Source organism: Garra rufa, chromosome 13 (assembly GCF_049309525.1).
Source record: "Garra rufa chromosome 13, GarRuf1.0, whole genome shotgun sequence".
NCBI classification, from domain to species: Eukaryota; Metazoa; Chordata; class Actinopteri; order Cypriniformes; family Cyprinidae; genus Garra; species Garra rufa.
Genome location: NC_133373.1, coordinates 17401055 through 17428999, shown reverse-complemented (window position 1 = coordinate 17428999; position 27945 = coordinate 17401055). Strand labels below are relative to the sequence as shown.

Below are 27945 nucleotides of genomic sequence, written 5' to 3'. Positions count from 1 at the left end.
CTTGAATTTTAAACATACTACTATAACTTCTGTGGTAATCAGTTATAGAAAATAAATGTTTTTTGACACTTAACGGTAATTTCTGATTCTAATGCATGTCTGTCAAAATTAGAATTAAATTGTAATAAATCTGAATTAAAACTATGAGTATTTAAATTGATGTTTTAAATTAGTCCCTGTTTTGGTCACCTTCAAGAGTATGTTGACTTTCTCATAATACTTAAAAAGACAATGATGAGTCGCCACCTGCTGGTGTGAACAAATCTGTTTGGTGAACAGATTTAAAAGACTTGTGTCACTGGGATAAACCTAAATACCCAATACTAGCTTTTCCACCCAAAGATGTAATGATTACATGAATGAATCAGTCAGCAAATACGAAAAAAAAAATTGGTGAACATATTCAACAGGCCTGCATCACTGGGATTAATTAAATTCCCCAGCATCAGCTGTTTAAGGTATTCTGGGGTGTGTTTGGTAACTAACCTTCAAAATGAACACACTTTTAGCCACTTTACAGTGTACATGTCTCAGCCTAAGAGAAATTGACTTCCAACACCCCAGAACGGATTCTTCATGCGGCCGACTTTTAGCCTTCCCAGCCCTCACAGCTGTGTCAACCTCAATAAAATGGTAATTTGGTTAAAACTGGATTCTCTAATAACTTGGTTGACTTTGAACCCTCTACTTCCACTCACCCTTTGACAAGCTCCACAGCAATAAAATCATTTCCATCTCCACTGTTGAAAAGAATGAATCCATCACCCGAGGTAGTTTTGAACTGAAAAAAGAGGTGCATGGTGCTATAAGCCTGGAGTGTAGCAAGACCCAAATAGCTTCCTTTGGTCTTGAAGGTAACTGGATCAGCCACAATGGAGCGCATGCCGAAACGAGCATTGAGCTCGCAGAATTCGATGTCCCCATTTTTGCACATGTCAATGTAGAGGAGGCCATTGAACTTCAGGCCTTGCAGGTGACCAATGAAGTTGGATGGAGCCGTGGAGGCAAAGCGCCGTTCTGTCAGGATTCCGGTCTCAATGTTACTGAACTCCAGCCGAGTGTGGTCCCCATTCATCTGACCTGTGAAAGAAGAGTAGGAGTTCTTGGTAAAGTGATTAGTAAGTGTTGGATTAATGCATTACATGGAGGCAGCTGCTTAAAAAAGCTGTTCTGAAAAGATTATACTGCATTCGTACCTTCAGCTACATCATCATCCACCATGAGTTTGAGGTTTTTACCACGCCGCATCACTTTGACTGAGTGCCAGTCATTGTCGTTCACTTTCTGGCCAGCGTACAATGTCTCTGGTCCTTTACCTGAGAATGATGTGTGTTAGTTAGTGTTTACACAAGCTATCAATGAAAATCACATTTCTGGCTTCTTAACATCTTAATAATAAATAATATCATGTGTAAAACATTTTGTTTACATTTTCAAACTTCTGTTATCAAGATGATAGACCACAAAAATGTTTTTACATATTTTAATTGCGGTACATCAATAGTTCCAAGGAAAATCATTTTTTTTTAAACTGCTGTTACTCAGAAAAGGCCTAAACATAAAACAAATCTAAGGTTTGGCTTGTTCATACCACAGAAATGGTAAGTACACTAGTATGCTAGTAAACCGTTCCAACCATAGTTGTGGACTTTTTTATTTTAAGGGTGCACTGTCTGCACTAACAAAAGTACTGATTTAGAACACAGATTGTTGTACTGATTTACTGGTGCCATTAACATAAGATGTTCAAAGAAACTGTCTTTGAACTTCAAATTATCATGCACGAGGCAAAGTGCCTCTCTAAAAGCACTGTAGAATTAAAATGGTTAATCAGCACTAAATTACCACTTTCTTTTCAGCCATTCTGCTGCTAATTGAAGAACATGCTTAATAAACAAAAAACCTTTAATTGACTCCAACAAGCTATAGAGATCTAAATGAGCTGACCTGTGTTTATACACACATAGACAAGCAAAAGATTTTAGAGCTTTTATAGTTTAGTTTTAAATGGTGATGTTAGACCACATAAAGACAGCAAATTACTTTACTATTATTAAATATTATCTGGATTTGATTGATACATTTGCATTTCTCCATTATTTATAGAGAAATACAAATTATTTTCCATTAATTTATTGATAAATAAGAGTGGCAGCCATAGAACTGCTGTGTATGTGTGTCTCTGTTTTTTATTTTAATCAATAAATAAAAAAAAATAGGTATCTTCTTTTAAATTTATATATAAATATAATAATGTAAAATATTTAATGGTATTAAATATATTTTATTATAACTGAATTAACAGCATATATCCCTTTATGTATACAGGCTCAAAGTCAAAGACTTTAGATATATCGATATATTGGTAAAGTCATCGGGTCACTGCAGCTGCCTTAGAAGCTTTGTTTGCTACAGAAACAGCTTTCCGAGACACATGCCTAGTATTGCACATTGGCTGGTCTAGCATGAAAAATCAATAGCCCCTCACTGCAAAACACAAGATCCAGGGGGCATGTTTGAATCCACATCTAGGAGTTGGAGATGGGTGGGTTCAGGGATTAGGGGGTGGAGGCGAGTAGGTTTAGGTTTATGTAAGGTGGGAGGCAGTGTTGTTTTTGACAACCATCTTAGTCTTAGTCTTTTGGACTAAAATGCTTATTAGTTTTAGTCAAATTTTAGTCACTTCTATATGTGATAGTTTTAGTCAAATTTTAGTCGACGAAAAGTCAAAGGTTTTAGTCTAGTTTTAGTCAAAAAAAAAGGGGGAAAAAATAGTCTTTTAACAAATTAATGTAGGTCAGTAAGTATTTTGCTGTTGGGTAGTGTCACTTATAAGTTGTGAAAATAGCAGATCTATAGTTCAACACAATGTGAGCTTCCGGATCGACTATTTTCACCAATAATTACAATAATGAAGGAATGGTTTTAGACATAAAAGACATATATTTGAAATAATGTGCAAACTGCCGCCATCATGGTTAATCGTCTGTCTGTCTGAGTTACAACAATGTGACATGTTGAGCACGTTGTGCGCTGCACGACAGGTGGTGGGCGTAACCAAACAAGGGTAGAATGCTAAAACGGCTTGCCATAGCCTACTAGTATGGCAAAGAGTATTTAATGCTAAAATGGCCTGCCATAGCCTACTAGTATGGCAAAGAGTATTTAATGCTAAATACGGCTTGCCATAGCGGCAGATACTTTTTAGGTTTTAATTGGCATGCACAATAAGCAGAAATGTCCTGCATTTTAAACGTCTGACGGACCACCCACTAACATTTTTGTCTATTCTCGTCTCATCAACGAAAACTCACACACGTCTCGTCATGTTTTAGTCATCAACGAGCCATTTTTATCTCGTCATCGTCTCGTTATCGTCATGAAAAAAGTTGCGTCAACAAAATGATTTCGTCATCGTCATCGTTGACGAAAACAACACTGGTGGGAGGAGTTGGATCTGGATCCAACCTCGCCCCCTGGATCTTGTGTTCTGCAGAGAGGACCATCTCTGAAAAATAAAGATTTTTTTAATTCTATTCGAGCATAAGAAACAATATTTATGAAACAGTTGTTATAACATTTCATTGGTGATTTCTAATATGAAATTTAATCGTAAACTTGGTGAACAGTTTTAGAGAATTTGATTTCCTCCAATTCAAAGAGATAAGAGCTGTACTTGCATGACTGAAATAGCTGCCTGAAAGGCGTTTCAAAAATGGCCTAAAATTTGCTAAAAGTATTGTGTTGTGGTGAGGTAAGATGATTCTAATTAGTAATTGTCAATTTTCAGGGTTTAACATCATTTTACACAAGACTTCTGAAAAAGCACATTAGACAGCATGGTCATATGATGCTACCTGTTACTTTTCGGCCAACCACTGTTGCTTGTAATTACTGGATAATTAAAAAAAAAAAATTTAGAAATAAGAAATTGCTGGAATGAAACAAGTGCCCTCTCAAAGAAGAGAACTTTGATTCACAGAAAACTCAAACTGTAACTTTAATGGAGTACAACAAAAACCACTCACTTTTTTATATATTAATTTTCTCTATAGAGAATATAATAATAATAATAATAATAATAATAATTTCAAATGGTCATAAAATGTTAAGCTATCTTACATATCTCTGATGAGAAAGGGGATGAGAAACGGGAGACTTTTAGATGAGTAAAGGCAGTTATACTTTTTCAGAGGATCATTACAACATTTTTAAAACAGCATTATTTAAAAATGCTTAAAAATTAACATTTAACATCGTGTAAAACATGGACAAGGATGTACACTGCTAATCAAAAGTTTTGATTATTATTTATGTTACTCATGTCCTTTAAAAACCCTTTGATCTAAAGGCTTAGGGTTAAATAAAATAAAAATACTAAAACTGAAATTTTAAATTTCAAGAAAGTTGGAGCGATGCATGAAAAATTTCAAGCACATATGAGAAGACATTCAGTGTCACCTCTTAGGCAAAGGGTGATGACTTTGAAGAAACTGAAATAAAAAATAGTTTAGATTTGTTTACATATTGCCATACTTCTATTTGTGGTATTTTATAACTTGATGACTTTACTATTAATGTAACCCAGGGTTTCCCAAACAGGGGTTTGTGAAGGAACTGCAGGGGGTTCCTGAGTAGATAAAAAGCTAATAAATGTAATCTAATATCAAAATCAATAAATCAATATATAATATTTAGCATATAGCGATGTATCAAATCTTAATGTGATTATCAAATCAAAGGCTGTGGTTTAATTAAATATCTATTGTTACTAGCTGCTTTCTCACAAACTCCATGTGTACAGAGTTTAATGTGCATTGGGGGTGTATTTTCAACATTTTTGTGGATAGAAGTTTACAGCATTTCACTAGCATCCCATGAGAATAAAAGTTTTGAAAGTGAAGAATTTAAAACATAAATATTAGTACTGTAATTATAGTATTGCAAAATCATTATAAAATATTCTTTGAAGAAATGAGAAATAAAATATTACAAATATTAGTTACAGTACAGTTATAATTTGTATCAGTAACATGTTTATATATTTATTTTTATAATTAGTTTAATAATAATAATAATAATAATAATAATAATAATAATAATAATAATGGTAGCACTTTAAATCAAGGTCTAATTTGTTAACATTAGTTAATGCATTAACATTAACAACAAATAATAATATATATATATATATATATATATATATATATATATATATATATATATATATACTACAGCATTTAATAATCTTTGTTAATATTAGTTAATAAAAATTTGCATGTTTATGTTGTTCATGTAATAGGAAATTTAAACAGAATATTATCTAAGAGTAATAAATGCTACACAAATATTGTTTAACTAATATAGTTAATTCACGTGAAATAAGTTCAAACTTTGACCGTCTGTGGGAAATTAACATCAGTGTTAATTAGCTAACGTGTTTCTTTTTTTTTTATTTGATGACATGTTTCTTACAGTAGTCATCAAATAAATAAATAATAGGTAAGAACAGAGTATATAGAACAAACTGAGTAAAAACTTACTGGTGTTACAGTTTATCCTGCCACAGTCTAGATGGGGAAGAACAAGTGACAGATGAAATCGCGTCCTTCAAGGATACAGCTGCAGACATCCAACAACAGAAACACCACCTTCTGGGGATGAGCACATGGAGCAGCAGCCATTTCGGAAATTTCCACCAGTTTTATCCTTCTGGCCAGTTTGTTTTATATAACTTGTTTGTTTTGCCAATTATTATTATTATTATTATTATTTTTTTTATTTTTTTTTGTTATTGAAACAACATGCAGAGACAAGTATATCATTCTTAAGGTTAATTACGCAACAATTCAAAACACTCTGGCTGTATCTTTTTTTTTTATTATTTTAGTATGTATAAGCCGAAAGGATTCATCAGCTCCAGTATTCTTTATCTTTTTTTTTTTTTTTTTTTTTTTTTTGTAATTATCATCCGAATTGTTGGTCAAGGCACCAACTGTATGAATTTCACAGATAACTGCAGATTGTTACTACAATTGGAACTGTCATTCAGGTTGGAATCCATATGGCTATTTTTATCATGTGCCATCAACCGCAACAGAAAAGTGGGAGCAAACAGCCTCGGTCCAAAAAGCACCAGGACCACACAGACTTGTAGAATGTTCTTAATAAACAGACAGTCACTTGAATTAAAGACTCTAGTGCAATGAATACTGAATGTTCTGATTGTTATTTATGCTGAGTGCATAAATTTTAGAGTTTTTAGTGAATTTACTGAAATGGCTATAATTTTGATGTTGCAACATATTTAAGATGCTGATCATCTGGTCCTTTGTTGAATAACGACTGTGTTTGTTTTTTTGTGGGTGATGCTTTGGCCACCAGCTGCAGGTGTGCTGGATGCTCTGGTCTCGGGCTGTTTGCTTACAGGGCCGCAGGCTAAAGGCCATTGAAGGGGTGAGTACCATCTTTGAACAAGGCATGGTAAATGCCGTTAAGAGTGAAGGATGGAAATGGGTACATATTTTCCTGATAGCGTCACAAATTTTTATACAGAAGATGCATAACTGATTGTGAAACCCATCTTACCATAAGAACAGAGCAGAGACAAATACAGAAAAAAATATCACAAAGAGACACACTCCTGTTCATAGCATATAATTTAGGGCTGGGTGATGCATTTAATTCAAATATATGGTTACACTTAAGTTTGGGGACCAATTTTTACTATCAACTAACTATTAATTATGACTTTCACCTCAATAAACGTCTAATTTGTTACTTATTAACAGTTAGTAAGGTAGTTAAGTTTAGGTATGGGGTAAGTTAAGGGATATAAAATATGGTTATGCATTATAAGGCATTAATATCTGCTTTATAAGTTTTTTATAAACAGCCTAAATGCTAAAATGCATGGTAATAATAATAATAGTAAGAATTGGTCCCTACGTATAAATATATATACATATATACATATATACACACACACACACACACACACACACACACACACACACACAGTCCACAGCCTAAATGAGTACACCCTCTCTGATTAAAAATAAAATATGTATGTAAAACAACCATGCATGTCACTTCTGCAAGCTACATCCTAATCTGTCAGATAAAGTGTCATCCTTTTCATAGCTTTTGCCGGCTCTGAGACACTTTTTTGGTGTTTCTCATGCTCTTTTTCTAGAAAAACTCACTTATTACTAAATGAAAGCTTAAAGTGAAGAGCTAATTATTTCAGGGGCCTTTTCTCAAGTCCATTGTTCTTAAATTTCTGTGTTACTTTTGCTATTTTTTTTTTACACATAAAACAGTAATCTGGTATTCCTCTTAGACCAATATCCTCTTTTATGCTGAGAAAAAAATCTGACATTAAGTCTGAGTATGATTCAGTGGGCTATATAACACTTTTAATTGTCAAGAAATGACTTATCTTTAACAGTTTTGGATCAACATACCTATTTTGATCAACTGACCTGTTGATCAAAACTTGCCTTAAAGTTACACCAGAAATTTTCAGAGAACGTTTCAGAGGGATGTACACATTTATGCTGTGCACTGTATATATATCAAAACCCCTATTAACTGTGATTTGGCTGTTCAGTTTAGTCTTTTAAATATGTTAGATGTAAAACACTGATTCATTCTAGGGTCTGGAGTACAACATTTCATAAAAAATAAACAAATAAATATATAAGTAAAATTTGTATTGTGAATTTGTGGAGTGCTGTCAATAAAACAAAAAGGTACACAACAAACACTAAAAACTATAATTATAATAATTGTTGAGAAAAAAGCTAAAATAGCAAATAGCAAAATAGAAGCATTTCTTTAATTGTCTTTAAATAAAGCGATAACTTCTTAAATTATTTGTATTTATTTTGTGAAAAGAAAGATAGATAGATAGATAGATAGATAGATAGATAGATAGATAGATAGATAGATAGATAGATAGATAGATAGATAGATAGATAGATAGATGATAGATAGATAGATAGATAGATAGATAGATAGATAGATAGATAGATAGATAGATAGATAGATAGATAGATAGATAGATATCATCACCCAGCCCTAATATAAATGCTGCTTTTATTTATAACATTTTAAATATTCAAGTGACTATTTTTACATATGTTCAATGAAAGTAAATCAATTAGCATGTATGAGAATGACTGGCGCAGATGTGTTGCTTCGATCAGAGGTTACGTGAGACAATGATGAAAGAGCTCGTCTCTCCACACCACCGGCAGACAAAGCAAGAGAATGAATAAAAAAACAGGAGCAATCCATGCAGATCAACAAAACAATAACAATTTAGTTGTAGTGTTAGAGAGATGATAACATTGAGTAACTTGCAAATATAAAAAAATAACCGAAGACGACCGAGGAAGAGAGATAAGGACAGAGAGAGAAATATTGAAGTATACAATACCTAAATTGACAGTTAGTTTGACACGGCCACTGTCCAGCTCTAGTCGTAGTGTGTCTGCGGACTCACGTGATGTGGCAGCCATCAACAGGCCAAAGGCACGCTGGGACATAAACCGCAGAGACACATCCTCTGCCTCTGTATGTATTATCATTGGCATCACCACCTTCATATACATACTGCCATCATAGCTTAGGGTAGATGCCTCTGTAGAAAAAACAGACACACAAAACACATAAAAAATATAACCCAGACCTTGCAAAGAATACTTTCACTTAACCAAGTCACACTAAGTCAATTTAACTGTGTTTACTGATTTAAACAAAACAATTCATTTCTATAAAGTCCTTCACACTAAGTTCAAAATATCAAACTCCAACAATTTGTTGTTCACGCCAACTAGATGTGCAAAGTCCTCCAATCTTCCTTTACTGGTGTTGTAGTAGAATAAATACATTGCATCAGTTTAAATACCCTTCTTAATTCTTCTTATAACATGCTAAAGATCTCTTATTGCATACCTCCAATCTATTTCTATTTATTTATTTATTTGGTGCCATCTGCTACATCTATCACAACAAGTTGCTCATCTGATCACAGAGGTGCTCCTTTGTCACACAGTAGGAACATTTCTAACAAAGTCTCTCATTTTCAGCCCCATAACAGGCCAAAACGCTACAGCACAGAGCTGAGAGGGGATTCTGGGAAAATGGATTAAAAAAGGCAACCAGCCGTGAAATACCTGCCTCGAGTTTTAGTGGTAAGGAAAGAAGAATGTGCCTTTGGCTGAAAGAGGCGCTGACTGCCTTTGTGTAATGATGGAGGAGTCTGCATTTAATGCACGAGTCATTGTGTGGAAAATAATGTGCATTACACGCATGTACAGCTGTCATGTAATATGTGATAGGACACCTTAAACATCATCAATCAGGCTGGCGGTGCAACAAGGAGAGGAATGTGACATTGTCAATAATAAAACATTGTTACTTTAGGCTAAAATTGTTCATTATTTGGTAGTTATGAGCTGTTACAGAAATAATTGTGGCTGACCTGAAGGATGGCAAGGTGTAGAATTTCTGCACTAATAATGTCTCCACACTGAATTATTATTATTAATTTATTTGCTAAATTATTTTATCTCAAGTTTATTTGTTTTATAGCTATAATTAGCTAAACGCTGGTAAAAAAATAAAAATAATAATAATTATATATATATATATATATATATATATATATATATATATATATTGTAATATATATATTACACACTTTAATGCATTATTGAAATATATGTGTAATATATATATTACACACTTTAATGCATTATTGAAAAGTTTTTGAAAAGCATGTTTTTTGCTGACATGTTGTACACCATTTAATTATTATATATAATATATGCAATTAATTAATTGTTCCATGTAACAGCGGCTTAGAGATTGTTATGCCATGTCATCCTGGAATGGATATCATGCAAAAGTTGTCAGTTCATTGTCATAGTGTAGAGTTGATATCTTACGTTAGTTCTGAAAAATAGTGAAAAGATTTGTCTTTTTATTTGACCTCCAAAATGACAGTTAAAGAATAATCAGTATACTTTGCATACAAGCGATATTGATTATTTATGTTGAAGCACTCTGAGAACAACTGGGTTGTGTTCAAGCAACTCCATTAGCAAGCATTAATTCACCAATATAACAATCAATTCATCACATATTAGAAAACTAGCATCCCTGCTGACACTGTTACACACCTGCTGGGTGTCGAGGGAGCTCTTAAGCATTAATGAAGAGCATATTAACCCCCTGTCTTGAACTACTAGCTCTCTCGCTCTGATCTTAAACAGCCTTTCTCAAAGCAAACTGAGCAAACACTATTGCCAGGATGCTATGTCTTCCACACCATATTGAAGTGTGTGCGATTTTGTGTGTGTGTGCTACTCAAACACGCACACAAAATATTGCACAGCACAGCTGGATGTGTTTTGGGGAGATATCAACAGCTCCAAAGCTCATTTTGAATGGTAATGAGGAGATGTGCATTTTCAGGGGCTTGCTTGAGATGGAAGTCAGCAGCACTTTACATAATTACCAACCAAATTGCCAATGACGACTGGGGGAGGGGGGGGGGGGGGTGTTAACATGTGAGCTACAATGCTCTCTGCCTACCGGTTACACTGTATCGAGTACAATCTGTGTTAACAGATTACACAAAGACTGTCTCCTCCATGACAGCAGAGTATTTTTTTAAAAAGACGAGTATCAAAATACATAAACAAAATAGATGTAAATAAAATATTCAATATAAAAACTACTTAAATTTAAAGAAAAGCATGCAAATAAAAATATATAGAAAATAATATTATACAACTTAACACTGACATATAACTAAGTCCATTTTGAGTAGCATATATTTAACAATATTATATTCATGTTATATTTTAAAAAATGACCAAAATACATAAAGAATATGATAAAAGAAAGAAAAAAGATAAATATAGGTAAATATTAAAAACATTTTAAAATGAATACAATTATATATAGACATATATAGACATTAAAGGAACAGATACAAATATCAAAAACAACAAAATCACTTTTAAACAACTAAAATCAAAACTAAACTAAAATTGAAGCAAAAACAGAAACTATTAAAATAAAATGCAATTCAAAATATTAACAAAATCATTCATCATTAAATAGGTTTTGTTTTAAAATATATTTAAAAAAAAATCCAGATCGTGTGACTTATCCAAAGCTTTATAGAGCCAAAGGAAGATCTACAGTCAAACTGTCTATTCATTCATAAATCCATTCATCCATCCAGAGGTTCTTTCTAAATTCTTCTCTAAAACATTCAAACAACATTTCTACAAACACAAACATTTCTGTAAACATGCATGAGTCAAACCAGTCACATAGAAGACTACACTAGGACTGTGATTTAAAATGTCGTCCTGCTTTAAATAAAATCACACTGGCTGTTTAGGCTGTAAACACTAGAGGGCAGAAGAGGACTGTCCAGAGGCTTTGGATCATTCAGTGCTGCTGGTAGAGAGAGAGAGAGAGAGAGAGAGAGAGAGAGAGAGAGAGAGAGAGAGAGAGAGAGAGAGAGAGAGAGAGAGAGAGAGAGAGAGAGAGAGAGAGAGAGAGAGATTTTACATTTACATTTTTTTTTTAAATATTAAAAAAAAAAAATACATAAATTACACAAGAATTATTAAATTTTCCTCTTCATCAACAAACATTAAAAACTGTTAAATTATTCGTCATTTTATAAAAAGCAAATTCTGCTCTAACCCTTGCAGTTATCAGTATTTTAAAAATCAAGTCTGGATCCACTGAACATTCACCTTTCAATTTCCGCTTTCTTGTCAACCATATTACTAACTTTGCTTCACCCACCATAAAATTGATCAAAGACATTATTTTCTTCTTTGCAGCAACATATTTGAGACCAAATACAAAGTTCACTGGACTAAATACTTCTCCTAATTTTCTAAAACATTCTTCCAAAGTCTGAAATATTCTTCTTAATCTAAAACAATGTAGAAACACATGATCTATTGACTCTTCAGCATTACAAAATACACATTCATTTTCCACATTAAGATCAAAATGCGCCACTTGTTTATTTGTGGCTATTGCCCAATGAACAACTCTCCACTGAAGATCTGCAGTTCGTTTTTCTATGGGAGATTTATATAAAGACCTCCAACATCCTCTAGGGGAAAAATCAACCCCAAAAATATCTGTCCATTTTGATTCCTTTACATTATTTAGAGAGGAGTAATGAGTCACTTTCACACATGTTAAATAAATCGCTTTCTTAGATGTTTCTTCAAATGTTGTTACAGTAGTTGTGGAGTTCTGAAGTTAAGAATTGAGTTCTCTTCTGGTTGTTCTTCAACAGCTGCAAAAATCTTTAACTCTGGAAAGTCATTCTCATCCTTATCTTGAAATATCATCTCATTATTTTGTCTAAATGCAGAAGGTAAAGACAAAAAAATTCTATTTAATATTATCTTCATGAACCTGACAGACTTGACTCCTGTCAGACAACACATCTCCTCGGGACTTTTCCATTTGTTGCCATTCTTCAAATCAGATACTTTGGTGCAGCCAGCTTTTTCCATTATAGATCTTAAACTCTTCAGGGTTAGTTCTTTGACCTCAAAGGATTATCAAAAAGAGGTTAATGTCGTATCCAGCTTCCAAGATCTGAAGAACTTCTCTCCACTTTAAAAATCAATCTCCATGCTTTTAAAACTGACTTATAATAAGATGAGGTACCATTCAAATCAATGTCCACCAGCCTTATTAGAAACAGTTGTTTATCATACTTAAAATTGTCCACTTTTTGCAACAAAACACAAGCTGTGTCAGTCCACATAGATTCCCCAGAATACAACAGTCTTTGCACCGCTTGGATTCTGAAGGCCATAATTCGACTTTGTATATCCATTAATCCATGTCCACCTTCATTGACTGGCAAAAAGAGAACAGCAGCCTTTGTCCAGTGGCATCCAGACCAAAAAAAATTAATTATATTTCTTTGAATTTCACAAACAACATCATTTGGTGGGTTTAGTACAATCATTTTATGCCAGATCATTGAGGCAACTAGATTATTAACAACCAAGGCTCTCCCTCTGTATGATAGTTTAGGTAACACCCAGTTCCACCTGGACAATTTTCCACACACCTTTTCTATCATACCCTCCCAGTTCTTTTCTTTATATTCTTCTTTCCTTAAATATACCCCTAAAAACTTTAACCCTTCTTTACCCCATTTAACTCCACCTGGGAGTACTGGAGGAGTTTCTTTCAGCCAATTCCCCATAATGAAACCTTTACTTTTATTCCAGTTAACTCTTGCAGATGAGGCCTTTTCATAGATGTTTAAACTTTCCTTTAATGTTTCTACATCATGTTTATTTTTTATAAAAACAGTGATGTCATCTGCATAAGCAGATACTTTTACAAACGTATCTTCTTTAACTGAAAAACCTTGCAGATTTTTTCTTAATTGACAGAGTAAGGGTTCAATTACTAGAGAAAAAAGTTGTCCTGATAAAGGACATCCCTGTCTTATTCCTCTTTGCATTAAAACTGGCTGACTAAGTCCGCCTCCCACCTTTAACATAACAGATGCCCCAGTATATAAAAGTTTTATGCCTGATAGAAAAAAGTCTCCAATTCCAAAAGCTTTGAGAGTATTAAACAAATAACAATGGTTAACTCTATCAAAGGCTTTTTCTTGATCAATAGAAAATATACCTAAATCTATATTATCCATATATGCCAAATCAATTACATCTCTTAAAAGAAATAGATTGTCCATTATAGTTCTATTTGGTACACAATAAGTCTGATCTCTTTTTATCAAAGACCCAAGGTATTTTTTTAGTCTATTTGCAAAACACTTTGCAAGAATTTTATAATCTGTACATAGTAGTGCCACTGGTCTCCAATTTTTTAAAAAGCCAAGATCACCTTTCTTAGGCAATAACAAAAGCACAGCTCTTTTACAACTAGTTGGCAATTCATTTTTTTTTTCAAAAGAGGCTTTAAAAACCTCCAACATATCTTCCTTAATCACATACCAAAAATGTTTATAAAATTCTGCCGAAAGTCCATCAATACCAGGGGCTTTAGCAACAGAGAGTTGTTGAACTGCTTTTGACAGTTCCTGTATTGTTATCTCAGTATCCAACTCTTTCTGTTGTTCAGTATTCAATTTAGGTATATCTTTAAGCAAAAAATCCATACATGAGGCATCAATATATTGTTCTCCAAATAAATCCTTATAAAAATCCATTGCAAGCATCCTCATTTCTTTTGGATCAGATGTCAAGGTTCCATTAACACGTTTCAAATGTAACGTCTGTTTTCTTTCCATTTCTTTTTTTTCCAAATTAAAAAAAAAAAGAACTAGGAGCGTCCATATCTTTCAATGAAGAAAATCGAGCTCTAATTAAAGCTCCTTTTGCATTTTCATGAAGAAGAGTCCCTAAAACTTTCTTTCTTTTTTCCAGCATATTTAAATCTGTTAAATTATTGTTAACTGCATTTATTTCAAGTTGTTCAATGTCTCTCTCAAGTTCTCTAATTGTTTTTTTAATCAAACTATTAGTGTGAGCAGTATAATTTTGACAAAACATTCTTATTTGGGTTTTTCCCACTTCCCACCATTGTAGAATATTTTCATAATCATTTTTTCTTTCTTTCCAATTATTCCACAATAATATAAATTTCTCACAAAATGTTACATCGTGTTACATGTTACAACAATTTAGTATTAAAATGCCAATGAAAACTAACATTTTTAGATTTTTTTTAAGCTTAATTCAATTAAACACAAATGGTGGTCCGTAAAACCATTTGGAGAAATAACTGATTTTTTTAACACTATTATTCTTACTTCTACTAATATAAAACCTATCCAGCCTTGCTGAACTAATATGATCACTAGAAGCTTTTACCCATGTATACTGTCTTGCCACTGGATAATGCTCTCTCCAAACATCTATTAAATCATGATCCCTAATTATATTGCTTAAAACACTTGCTGAAGGAGGACATGGTTCTTCACCATTTCTATCTAAAGTGAAATCTAAGGTACAATTCCAATCACCACCTAAAACCAAAACTGCTTCCTTATCAAAAGCTTTTAAACTATTATTCACTTTCCTAAAGAAACTTATTCTTTCTAATCCATTATTTGGAGCATATACATTAATAAAAACAAACAATAAACCCATTATTTCCACTTGAAGGGCTAAACCCCTACCTTTTTCTATCTCACAAGTAGAAACAACAGTCATATTTATATTTTTTCCAATAAGAATAGCAACACCCCCACTTAAATTAGAGCCATGACTAAAGAAAATGTTTCCCTCCCACCACATTCTCCAGTCTATCTCATCTGTCTTATCACTGTGAGTTTCCTGTAGGAAGACTATATTAATATTTTTTGTCTGTATATATTTAGATAGAACTGCCCTTTTATTTTTTTCCCTCCCTCCATTTATATTAATAGTTCCTATTTTTAAGCTCTCCATATAAAAAGGGGGAAAAAAAAAAATAGGAGAACAAAAAAAAGAAAAAAAAAAGTTTAAGATGGAGAAGATTCACCCTTTGTGACATTAAACAGGTTTATCTAATCTATTAGCCGAACATTTTCCTCTCCTTAATTTTGTTACGATTTTCTTCAATCTAAACCTTTTCCTTCTACTAAGTTCTTCGAAACCTACCGATTTCTGTATTTTCATTACTGAAATTACGAATTTATTAACGTCCGGAAAAAATTCTGTTACTTCAAACTTTTTGCCAAAAGTTTCATCCAAAAAGTCATTGATTTCTTTTACAGTATACAACTGTTCATCCCCACACTGAGAAGGTATATCGGACATTTCAGACATTTTATCATCATCATCATCATCATCATCACATTCCTCTCTTCCATGACCAATTTCTTCTTCTGCTATCTGTGAACCCAAAGAATGAGCTTCACCTTTTTGCCCTATCTTTCCCGTTTCAATAGTTACAATTGACTTGAGACCTTTCTTCTTCAGCACTTCTCTTACTGTTTTCCTCAACCACATGACTTAATGTGGGCCTACTTTCATTCTCCTTTACAGCACCTCGATTTGAACTTATCCGTTTATCCATATCAACTTGATCTTTCCCTACTTCAGTTCTCTGCACTTCTTCCACTGGTGAAACAACTTCAACTACATTTGCATTTTCATTTGTTTCAACCTGCTTTTTGTGTGGGCAAGCATTTTTCTTATGTCCGAGATCCAGAGATGGGCATAAATACATAGAAATGTATTTAAAATAAAAATACAAAATACTGAGTGGAAAAATGTATTTAAATACAAATACAAAATACTGTGTAAAAAAATGTATTTAAATACAAATACAGTATTTTGTATTTTTAAAATACACAAAATACATGTGAAACTGGCCATCATTGCAGGCATCCCTATTAGGCTGAAATATATCTGGACATATTCTGAATGCAAAACAAAAACATTTAGATGTGTACTACTGATTAGAAATGATCTTCCCTTCCCCTGCCCTGTAGGAAAAACAAAACTTTTTGTTTTCAATCAAAAATGATTGGCTAACAGGCAGCTAACGCTATTTTTCTCCTACACGTGTCGGTGCTTTTTTATTCTTTCATGTTTACTAAAGGCAAATATGAATGATGCACCATTTTAACTTTAATCAACAAGGAATTAATCATGATGACACCCTTACCTTAATGCAGAAAACTGAGAAAAGTTGCTGATCCAATGCTGACTGCTGCAGGCAGCTCACGTGCATGAGTGTTAAAGGGATAGTTCACCCAAAAATTTAAATTTGATGTTTATCTGCTTACCCCCAGGGCATCCAAGATGTAGGTGACTTTGTTTCCTAGGCAGAACACAAACGAAGATTTTTAGCTAAAACTGGTGCAGTCTGTTAGCCATATAATGGGAGTGGATGGGCAACAGACCTTTAAAAGTAAAAAAAAAAAAAAAAAAAACTACATGCACAGACAAATCCATATTACACCCTGCGACTCGTGACGATACATTGATATCTTAAGACACGAAACGATCGGTTTTTGCGAGAAATGGAACAGTTTTTATATATTTTTTTTACCTTTGATACACAGCCACGTCCATCCGTCATGAGCACGAGTTTAGCATCAGGCTCGTGACATGTGAACGCGCTCTGGCGTAGTATATGCAAACGCCGGAATCAATCTGTCGCGTGTAAACGACAGTCATTGTTTAGACAGTGCACAGAGATTGTGGGTATAGCGGCTATTCAAAATGGTAATTACTTGTGCTTATCCTGATTGTTCAAATCGATTTAAAAATAAAAGATTATGTTTGCTTGCGCAAACTCATCTGGGACTTATCACCGGTTTCCCCTTACACCGTGTCTACACCGGACGCGATGCTGTCTACACTGGATGCGGCGCGGGGCGGCGCGACACGACAAATCCCCAACAGTAATCTGCTGCCGCGTTCTATTTATGATGGCTCACACAAAGTTTAAATGATTTGCAACGGTCGCTTTGTCGCGTCCAGTGTAGACAGACTTTAGCTGTTGCGCCCGGTGTAGACACAGTGTTACAGCGTTTGCGTATACTACGCCAGAGCGTGTACACGTGTAATGAGCCGGATGAAAAGCTCATGCTCATGTAGGGATGGTTCGATACGTGTATCGGTACCGTTCGGTTCTCGGACAAATTCCAAATGGAAGTGATCATCCCTATCACCTTTGTGGGAGGACTTAGGGCACGTGCAGGTCATAATGTAGTCGTTTGCAATGCACTTGGCGAAGGGAGCGATGTTATTTCCTCATTATCTTCAGCTGGGATGTTTACGTGACAACACACTGTCAGCAGATGTCGCTGTCTTTTTATTGTTAGCATAACTAAGCGAATCTGCTTAGTGCTGACAGACGCGGGTGTGTTCGACTTGAAGCGGGGCAGCGCCACTTCAAGTTGAACACACCCGCGTCTGTCAGCACTAAGCAGATTCGCTTAGTCCCCCTACAAAGGTGATAGGGATGATCACTTCCATTTGGAATTCGTCCGAGAACCGAACGGTACCGATACACGTATCGAACCATCCCTATGCTCATGACATTGCTGTGTATCAAAGGTAAAAAATTATGTAAATACTGTTCATTTTCTCACAAAAACCGATCGTTTCGTGTTCTAGGACATCAATGTATCGTCACGAGTCGCAGGGTGTAATTTGATTTGTCTGTGCATGTTTTTGTTTACTTTTAAAGGTCTGGTGCCCATCCACTCACATTATATGGCTGACATACTGCACCGGTTTTAGCTTAAAATCTCTGTTTGTGTTCTACTGAGGAAACAAAGTCACTTACATCTTGGATGCCCTGGGGGTAAGCAGATAAACATCACATTTTCATTTTTGGGTGAACTATCCCTTTAAGTTTGGGGGAGGGCTGTGTCTGAACTAAATCAGCACCCTGATAAAGAGGTTGATTGGCACAAAGTATTTTATGTATTTTGAAAATACAAAATACTAATCTTAAATGTATTTAAATACAAATTACATTAGATTTTTCCCAAAGGCTTTAAAATACAAAATAGTATTTTGTATTTCAAATACGTATTTTAAATACATTTATTTAAAATACTGCCCATCCCTGCCGAGATCTCCACATTCAAAACATTTTAGACTGCCAGTATTTGCATAAATCATATAGGATTTCCCTTCATGCTGAACACGAAAAGAGATATCCAAAGATGATGATTCCAAAAACATAAACACTTGGCGTCTAAATGAAAGCACGTGTTTTAATGCTTGATTCTTACAACCTAGCGGAATCATTTTTATTCCGCTAGCCAGTTTCCCAAACCTTAGTAGTTCTCGTTCAATTTCAGAGTTAGGTATGAACGGTGGCACGTTAGAGATTATAACTTTAGTTGAAAGCGAAATCAGCGGTGAAATAACACAAAAAACACCACTTACCCACACGCCGCTCTCAATCAACCGACCGACCAACCTCTGCTCCTTCAAGAATATCACAACGGCCTTGTTCATGCGCGAGGCAGAAACTATATTCTCAAATCCAATTTGCTCACCCACAGCAACAAGTACATCTTCCACAGATGCATCAGCAACAGGCACGCACCTTACTCCATGACGGAGTGAAAGAGATGAATCCCACCCACTCGGGTGAGCCTCCATTCTCACACCCCGCCACGGAACTAAACTAAACAACTACTAAAAAAAAAAAAAACAGAAACAAAAAATAAAAATAAACCAAACATACAAATCAAAAACTTAAAACAACTTCCCCAAAAGAAAGATAGGAAAATCAGTTGCTCTTCTCACCCGTGAAACGCTCACGCACCCCACACTCCCGACATGCAACTCACACTCGACTATCTTTTTATTTAATTAAACTATTATTATAATTTTGTGTACTAAATGTTCTAAATCATTTTCTATGTTGTTGTGATGCTTTGGCAATACAAAATGTACTTTTTTGTCATGCCAATAAAGCTTTCTGAATTGAATTGAATTGAGAGAGAGAGAGAGAGAGAGAGAGAGAGAGAGAGAGAGAGAGAGAGAGAGAGGTTTAGAAACACTTTATTTTTTACAGTTTACTAATTTCTAATTCATACCCTTCCCCAAATAACATTAAAATATGAAATACATATATAAAAAAAAATTAAAAAAAATTAAAATACAAAATCTTTTTAAAAACTTAAGACCAAATGATCCTCATTTACAGTACATAGAAACTCATTAACACACCAGATTTCACAAAAAGCATTTACATTATTTGTAAGGTTGTAATATGCAAATTCAGTTCTTAATCTTGCTGCCACCAAAAACATAAACATTACTTTAGGATCAGTTGCTGCCAGCTCAAGGCCTTTATTTTTCCTTGTTTTCCATATAGCCAATTTTGCTGTCCCTATTAGATAATTCAATAAGCATATTCTTCTTCTTAATAAAAATGTATATTTCAATCCTCCTATAAATATTTTGTCAGAAAATTCTTCTGCAAACCCCTGAAACCAAGTTGTAAGTAATTCAAACAGATGTTTTAGTCTAACACAACTTAAAAACAAATGCTCTAAATCTTCTCCCTCACCACAAAACCTACTGCCCACCCACTGCTGGATTTAGGTGTGCCACATGTCTGTCCGTAGCTATAGCCCCGTGAATGATCCTCCACTGCAGATCAGCAGTTCGCTTCTCTACAGGGAGTTTATACAGGGTCCTCCACCTGTCTCTTACTAGGAAATCTGGTCCCAACAACCCTAGCCATCTTGAAGATTTTTGTCGTCTTAATGACTTTTGATGCATCACCTTAACTGTTGTGTGGTAAATTGCCTTTTTTGAAACACAACCCAGATAATCCAATTGAGGAGTCCAGAAGTTCAGGATTGAATCAGCAACTTCACCCTCATTCTCCTCACACAGTAGCGCTGAAATATTGATCCTTGGAAATACTCTCCTATGGCTCCGGTGTGACAATTGTCCTCCGACTACACTTTGTCCATAAGCGTTTTTTATTACAAGAGAAATTTCCTCTATTAATTTTGATGCAAGTCTCTGTGAACGTAACCCAGTCACTTCCTTAATAGTTTCCACAGATTTCCATCCATTTTCATTCATAAGGTGGCCCAACTTCACAATCCCATTCCTTAACAGGCAAGCTCGCACACTCACCGAGGACAAAAGCCTTGTCTGCATCATGTCATTAAAAAAACAAAGGTTCTTCAGGAGCCCAGTGAATGAAGCTGCTCCTATCTCTATCTGTTTTTAAAACATTCCTCCACACGTGAAACATCTTCCGATAAAAAGGTGTAATTCCAGACAAATCCATTTTTTCCAATCTCATTAAAAACAGATGTTTGTCAAGTCCAAGACCACCTGCCCTCTGCAAAATTGCACATGCTGTAGGAGTCCATAATAAGTCCTCATGATAAAGAAATATTTTTACTGCTTGTAATCTGAAGGCCCAGATACGACTCTTAACATCCACCAATCCATGTCCTCCCTCGAAAACTGGCAAAAAAGTCACAGGTGCACAGACCCAGTGCTCACCACTCCAAAAAAAATTGACCAGTCTCCTCTGTATTTCACATATAGTGTCCTCAGGTGGATCAAAAACCATGCATCTGTGCCACAAAATAGAAGCTGCCAGGTTATTGGTGACCAGAACTCTCCCTCTATAAGACAACTGTGGTAATAGCCATTCCCACTTAGACAACAGGGCAGACACCTTATCCAACATACCCTCCCAATTTTTTGTCTGATACTGAGTACTACCTATGAAAACACCTAAAACTTTCAACCCTTCCCTTCCCCATCTCAACCCACCTGGAAGTTTAGGATATCCCACCTCATCCCACTGCCCTATAATATAACCCTCACTTTTTTCCCAATTTACTTTGGCAGTGGATGCTTTTTCATAAATCCTAATAATCTCATTTAAACTTTGAATGTCCTCTTGCCTTGTTATAAACACTGTAACGTCATCCGCATAAGCAGATAAAACCAATTTAACACTTTCATTTTCATTCTGAAAAACTACACCCTTTAAATCTTTTCTAAGTCTATGCAATAGAGGTTCAATCATTAGGCTATATAGCTGCCCAGATAAAGGACAGCCTTGTCTAATCCCTCTACCAATGGGTACTGGAGCACTTAGACCCCCACCAGCCTTTACCATAATACATTAGAGTACAACAGTTTTACATATGATAAAAAATTTCCACCAAAACCAAAATGTTCCAAGACATTAAAAAGATACCCATGATCCACCCTATCAAATGCCTTTTCTTGGTCTAAAGACAAAAAACCAATATTATTATTATTAAGGTGGCTATAATCAACTAAATCCCGTAATAAAAAGATGTTATCTATAATTGACCTTTCTGGAATACAATACGTTTGATCTTTCCCAATCAAAAACTGTAAACAATGCTTAATTCTGTTCGCCAGACATTTTGACAGTATCTTATAGTCCAGACATAATAATGACACTGGTCTCCAGTTTTTCAATAAACATAAGTCCCCCTTTTTTGGTAACAATGAGAGGAATGCACGTCGACAACTTAAAGGAAGTGACTTTTCTTTAAAACAACTTAAAAATACATCATATAAATCCATTCCAATTACATTCCAAAATTGTTGATAAAATTCTACTGGCAAGCCATCTATTCCCGGAGACCGACCTGAGGACAATTGTTGCATTGCCTCTGTGAGTTCTTTAAAAGTAATGTCATTGTCCAGCAAGTTTTTTTGATCATTTGCTAACTTTGGTAAGTCTTTGAATAATTCCTCAGTACTTGTAAAGTCACATGATTCTTTACTGTATAATGTTGCATAAAAATCAACTGCCATTTTTCTTATTTCCAGCGAATCAGAAGTTATTGTTCCATTTGCACGCCGAAGATTATATATCTGCTTCTGTTGAACATTTTTCTTTTCCAAGTTAAAAAAATAAGAACTAGGAGCGTCCATATCTCTAATGGAACAAAACTTTGCTCTTATCAGTGCCCCCTTTGTCTGCACCTGTAGGAAAGATTCAAGTTCCATTCTCTTCTTTTTTAAAAAGTCCTTCTGTACAGTTCCAGGATTGTCCATAATTTCTTTTTCTAACTGCACAATGTCTCTTTCCAGTCTATTTACTGTAGCCTTAATTTGTGATGAAGAATGCATAGTATAATTCTGACAAAAGACTCTTATTTGTGCTTTACCCATCTCCCACCACTGGCTAAGATTCTCAAAAGAACTCTTTTTCATTTTCCATTCATTCCAAAACAGTGTAAATCTTTCACAAAACAAAACATCTTGTAAAAGCTTAACATTAAAATGCCAATAATATGTGCATCTCGACAGTTCTTTCATGTTTAAATCTAAACCAACCATATGATGATCAGAAAAAGCATTGGGTGAGTGAAAAACATTCATGACTCTGTTATTCCATATTTTTCCAAGATAAAAACGATCCAATCTAGCCCCACAAACCAATTAATCAGCCACTTTAACCCATGTATACTGTCTTTCCTGTTTATTTCTTACTCTCCATACATCAACCAACCCATTCTTATTCATTACTTTAGATAACATTAAACTAGATTGATGACGAGGTTCTTCACCATTCCTATCAACAGTAAAATCTATTGTACAGTTCCAATCTCCCCCTACAATAATACATACACCATCAGCAATTTTTTCCAAAAAAACATTCAATTTCATAAAAAACCTCATCCTTTCCGACCCATTATTTGGGGCATATACATTAACAAAAGCAAACATAAAACCACCATACTCCACTTTTACTAATAAAATCCTCCCTTTTTCAATTTCCTCAACAGTTAAAATATTAACATTTATACTTTTTGAAAATAATATAGCAACCCCAGCACTATTATTTGACCCATGGCTTAAAACAAGCTTTCCACCCCACCACATACCCCATTCTATTTCATTATTGTTATCAGTATGTGTTTCTTGTAAGAAAACAACATTACATTTTTTTATATTTAAAAATTCTGAAACCACTACCAATTTCTTCCTATCTCTAACGTTACCCCCATTCATATTTAAGGAGCCCACCCTCAGACACTCCATAGAAAAAAGAAAAGGTATAGAGACAGAAACCACAGTAAGAAAGACACCCAGTGTAGCTTAATCATTCTTTAATTAATTATTCAAAGAACGAAATTTGCCCTGACGTAATTTCGTTAAGAATTTCTTCAAACGAAATCTCTTCTTCTTACTTAACTCGTCATAACTCGCAGTTTTCTGCAACAACTTAACTGAAGCAATGAATTTATCTACATCTGGGAAAAAATCATTAACTTCAACTACTTTTCCAAAGGTCAAATCCAAAAATCCATTTATTTCCTGCAAGGTATACACATCTCCCATAACTTGGGAACCAATTTCGGAAATATCCGAGCAGACATCATCATCCACTACCTCACTGTCATTGCTCATTTCAAAAGTCTGTGATATTCCAGGTAGTTGCTCTGTTTCTTTTTCATCAACCACACCAACTACTGCCTCTGCACATACTCCACTCACCCCTGCTGTAACCATGTCTTCCTCATCTCTTACCATACCCTCATCATGCTTGTTTTGGTCCACAATAACAGTAAACCTATCACTAGGCCTGACATCATCACCACCAGCAACGTCACTACCATGTATTTCACTTATAGGCTTAGGTTGTACTTCTACTACATCTGAATCACTATCGCGAGCTCTCTTATCAGCACTCTGTTGCGTATTTTCACTATTTTGAGCCTTGTGTGGACATGCAACCTTCTTATGGCCAAGATCCCCACATTCAAAGCACTTCATGTTTCCAGTACTTGCATATACTAGAAACGATTTTCCTTCATGCCACAATCGGAAAGAAATGTTCAACTCCGGTTCATTCAGAAACATAAAAACTTGTCTTCTGAATGATAGCACGTGCTTCAAAGCCTCATTTTTGCATCCAAGATAAATCATTTTAATTGAACTGGCAAACTTTCCATAACTCGCAAGAGCACGTTCAATTTCACTATTCTTAATGAATGGCGGGACATTTGAAATTGTTACTCTAGTAGTCGGTGTAACCAGCGGTGAAAACGTAAGATAAGCGCCACTTACCTCAACACCAGTGCTTATCAATCGATTAACCAAGTTTTCTTCTTTCACGAAAATGACCACAGCCTTATTCATGCGTGATGCCGAGCAAATATTCTCATATCCGATTTGCTCCCCAGCCGCCAACAAAACATCTTCCACAGTTACTCCAGGTTCTGCCATACACCTAACGCCGTGACGGAGAGAGAGGGACGGTACACCTTCCTCAGGAAGGGACGCCATCTCGCCTCCGTCACGCCTTCAAACTTTCCAAAAAGAGGAAACTTTTACCTCACCTCTTTTAATTCTCTAAATATCCTTACTTCTCCATTATCCCTACAAAAGGGGGAAAAAACAAAAGAAAAGGAAGAAAAACAAACAAACAAACAAAAAAAAACTATCAAACACCCTCTCACCGTGTTCACACTCACGCACCCACACACTCCCAGCATGCACCGAGAGAGAGAGAGAGAGAGAGAGAGAGAGAGAGAGAGAGAGAGAGAGAGAGAGAGAGAGAGAGAGAGAGAGAGAGAGAGAGAGAGAGAGAGAGAGAGAGAGAGAGAGAGAGAGAGAGAGAGAGAGAGTGTGTGTGTAGGTATGAGAGAACCCAGATAGCAAGGTGACATTGATTCAATGTTGAAATTCCATCAGAATCATCATTTTGGTTGAGGTTGAAAAAAATCAATGCTAAATAACATTGGATCAATGTTGATAATTCAATGCTTTTCTGTGTTGAAATAAAAAATATTGAATCAATGTTGATTTTTGGTCAGCATTTCACTAGTGGGACTTAGACTGTCAATTCCTCATTCAACACTTAAATATGGCACATATTCCTGAAATGTATTGGGCACATGCTCATTAAACAATAAATTCTGTTAATTTTATGATTATTGTGGTCATCCAGGTATATATATTATAATATTAAATTAAACATTTTAATTTTTTTTTAAAGCAAAATACTTCCAAATTATAATTAAACATTTAAATTATAACTATTTATATTATTTATGATTTATATATTCATTATAATTGTGAGATTTAAATCATATAGAATTTGCATACATTTAATGAATCACCTAAAAGACTACAGGTTAATAGAGAGAATTCAGAGTTTTTTATGCGCCTCAATCCAATCCATTAGGTGGCAGTAATGCAACTTAAAGCTGGCTGCCAACCGCCAATCAAATCAAAGCGCGGCATTACAGATTTCAAATGCGAAACGGACGCAGAAGAGGTAACGTCAAACTGTTTTATTAGAGGTAAGTAATAAAAGGTCACAAAAAATTGACGTAAAATATAACGCTTAGAAATAATAATAAAATAATCCGTGTAACTTCATTTACTTCCGTTACAGAGAGTTCCCTTTATTTGACGACAGTTCACAGATGTGTATTGATTCATCTCAGAGAAAAGAAGTAAGTTAACGTTACATGGACTTTATTTAATTATGCGTTTATTTCATTAACGTTATTCATCTTCCTTGCAACTTGTGTGTTTTTATCTGGACAAGTCCGAGTGAACTGCGAGTCTGCGATGAGTCACATGAACGCGCGCTGTCCGCAACGAACGGCCAGGTAACGTTAACGGTGCGTTCACACTGGCACGAAGCGAGCGGGGCGAAGCGAGCGTTTTCAATTCATTCATGTGGAAGTTGAGCGTAAACGGTCGCGTGGTGCATTTTGGGATTGGAAGCGGCGCGGAGAAAGCGTTGAGAGCGGCTGAGAGCGTCAAAAGGTTGGGCATTCCTCAACTTTATGCAAATTTCGAGCGCAAAACGCCGGCGACAACCAATCGCTGTGAAGAGTAGGCAAGGCAAGATTATGACGCGTGTTTCTGAAACTGGTGGATTACTGAGCTGAAATCACATATTATTGAAAAAGTCACGCAAAAGTAAATGTACTTTGCATGTTGTTAGTATACGCTACAGTTTAGTTTGCAAACCGCCGTTAAAAGAAGACAATGGAACGTAAATAGGGTGTGAACATTTATTTTTCAGAGGCGTGCTCTGCCCTAAATTTGACACACCCCAAAGCAGTGGCGTTGTAGCGTTGCTAGCGGCACTGAGCGTGGATTTGACGCTGTAGTGTGAACGCACCGTAACGGTGCGTTCACACTGGCACGTAGCGAGCGGGGCGAAGCGAGCGTTTTCAGTTCATTCATGTGGAAGTTGAGCGTAAACGGTCGCGTGGTGCATTTTGGGATTGGAAGCGTTGCGGAGAAAGCGTTGAGAGCGGCTGAGAGCGTCAAAAGGTTGGGCATTCCTCAACTCTATGCAAATTTCGAGCGCAAAACGCCGGCGACAACCAATCGGTGTGAGAAGTTGGCAAGGAAAGACTATGACGCGTGTTTCCGAAACTGGTGGATTACTGAGCTGAAATCACATATAGTATTGAAAAGTAAATGTACTTTGCATGTTTATTACTATGCCACAGTTTAGTTTGCGAACCACCGTTAAAAAAGACAAATGAAACGCAAACAGGATGTAAACATTGTTTTTCCATAGGCGTGCTCTGCTCTAAATTTGACACTCCCCAAAGCAGTGGCGTTGTAGCGTTGCCAGCGGCACTGAGCGTGGATTTGACGCTGTAGTGTGAACGCACCGTAAGGATTTTCAGAAAATATAATACATTTCGGCTTGTTTTTCCACCAACCTCTAGCAGATACAACAGTGAGAGTGTTGTTTGAATGTTTGTTTTTCAACACTATATGTGACAGCACAAGCAGACCGATCGCGATTTTGACTTTCTATCCTGAAAAAATATAGAATGGAAAATTTTAATGTAATAAATATTTTCACAAATTTCTTATTCGTGCTATCGACCTATTTTGAATTTCTCTCAGCTTTTTCTTTGACTGATATATAGGACTGATATAGGGGAAACCTTGTTTGATTTTCTCATTTTTATGTAATTAGCTTAATATATGTGACCCTGGACCACAAAACCAGTCTTAAGTAGCAGGGGTATATTTTGTAGCAATAGCCAAAAATACGTTGTATAGGTCAAAATGATCGATTTGTCAAAAATCATTAGGATATGAAGTAAGGATCATGTTCCATGAAGATATTTTCTAATTTTCATACCATAACGTTAAATGTATCAAAACTTAATTTGGGTTTAGTAATATGCATTTCTAAGAACTTCATTTGAACAACTTTAAAGGTGATTTTCTCAGTATTTTGATTTTTCTGCACCTTCGGATTCCAGATTTTCAAATGGTTATATCTCAGACCAATATTTTCCTGTCCTAACAAACCTTACATCAATGGAAAGCTTATTTATTCAGCCTTTAGATGATGTAAAATCTCAATTTTGAAAAATTGACACTTATGACTGGTTTTGTGGACCAGGGTCACATTTTT

General features: G+C 35.2%; 1 protein-coding gene across 1 annotated transcript in view; it reads right to left on the bottom strand.

The window, feature by feature from the left end:
* Positions 1-27945, bottom strand: part of LOC141348426 (neurexin-3b-like) — a 97474-nt gene that overhangs the window by 11333 nt on the left and 58196 nt on the right. Inside the window, exons 7-10 of the mRNA XM_073852736.1 lie at positions 8444-8647; positions 5544-5570; positions 1197-1316; positions 699-1080 (exon numbers count right to left, since the gene is read on the bottom strand). Of these exons, the coding sequence (XP_073708837.1) occupies positions 699-1080; positions 1197-1316; positions 5544-5570; positions 8444-8647 (733 nt within the window). The remainder of the gene's footprint in view (positions 1-698; positions 1081-1196; positions 1317-5543; positions 5571-8443; positions 8648-27945) is intronic.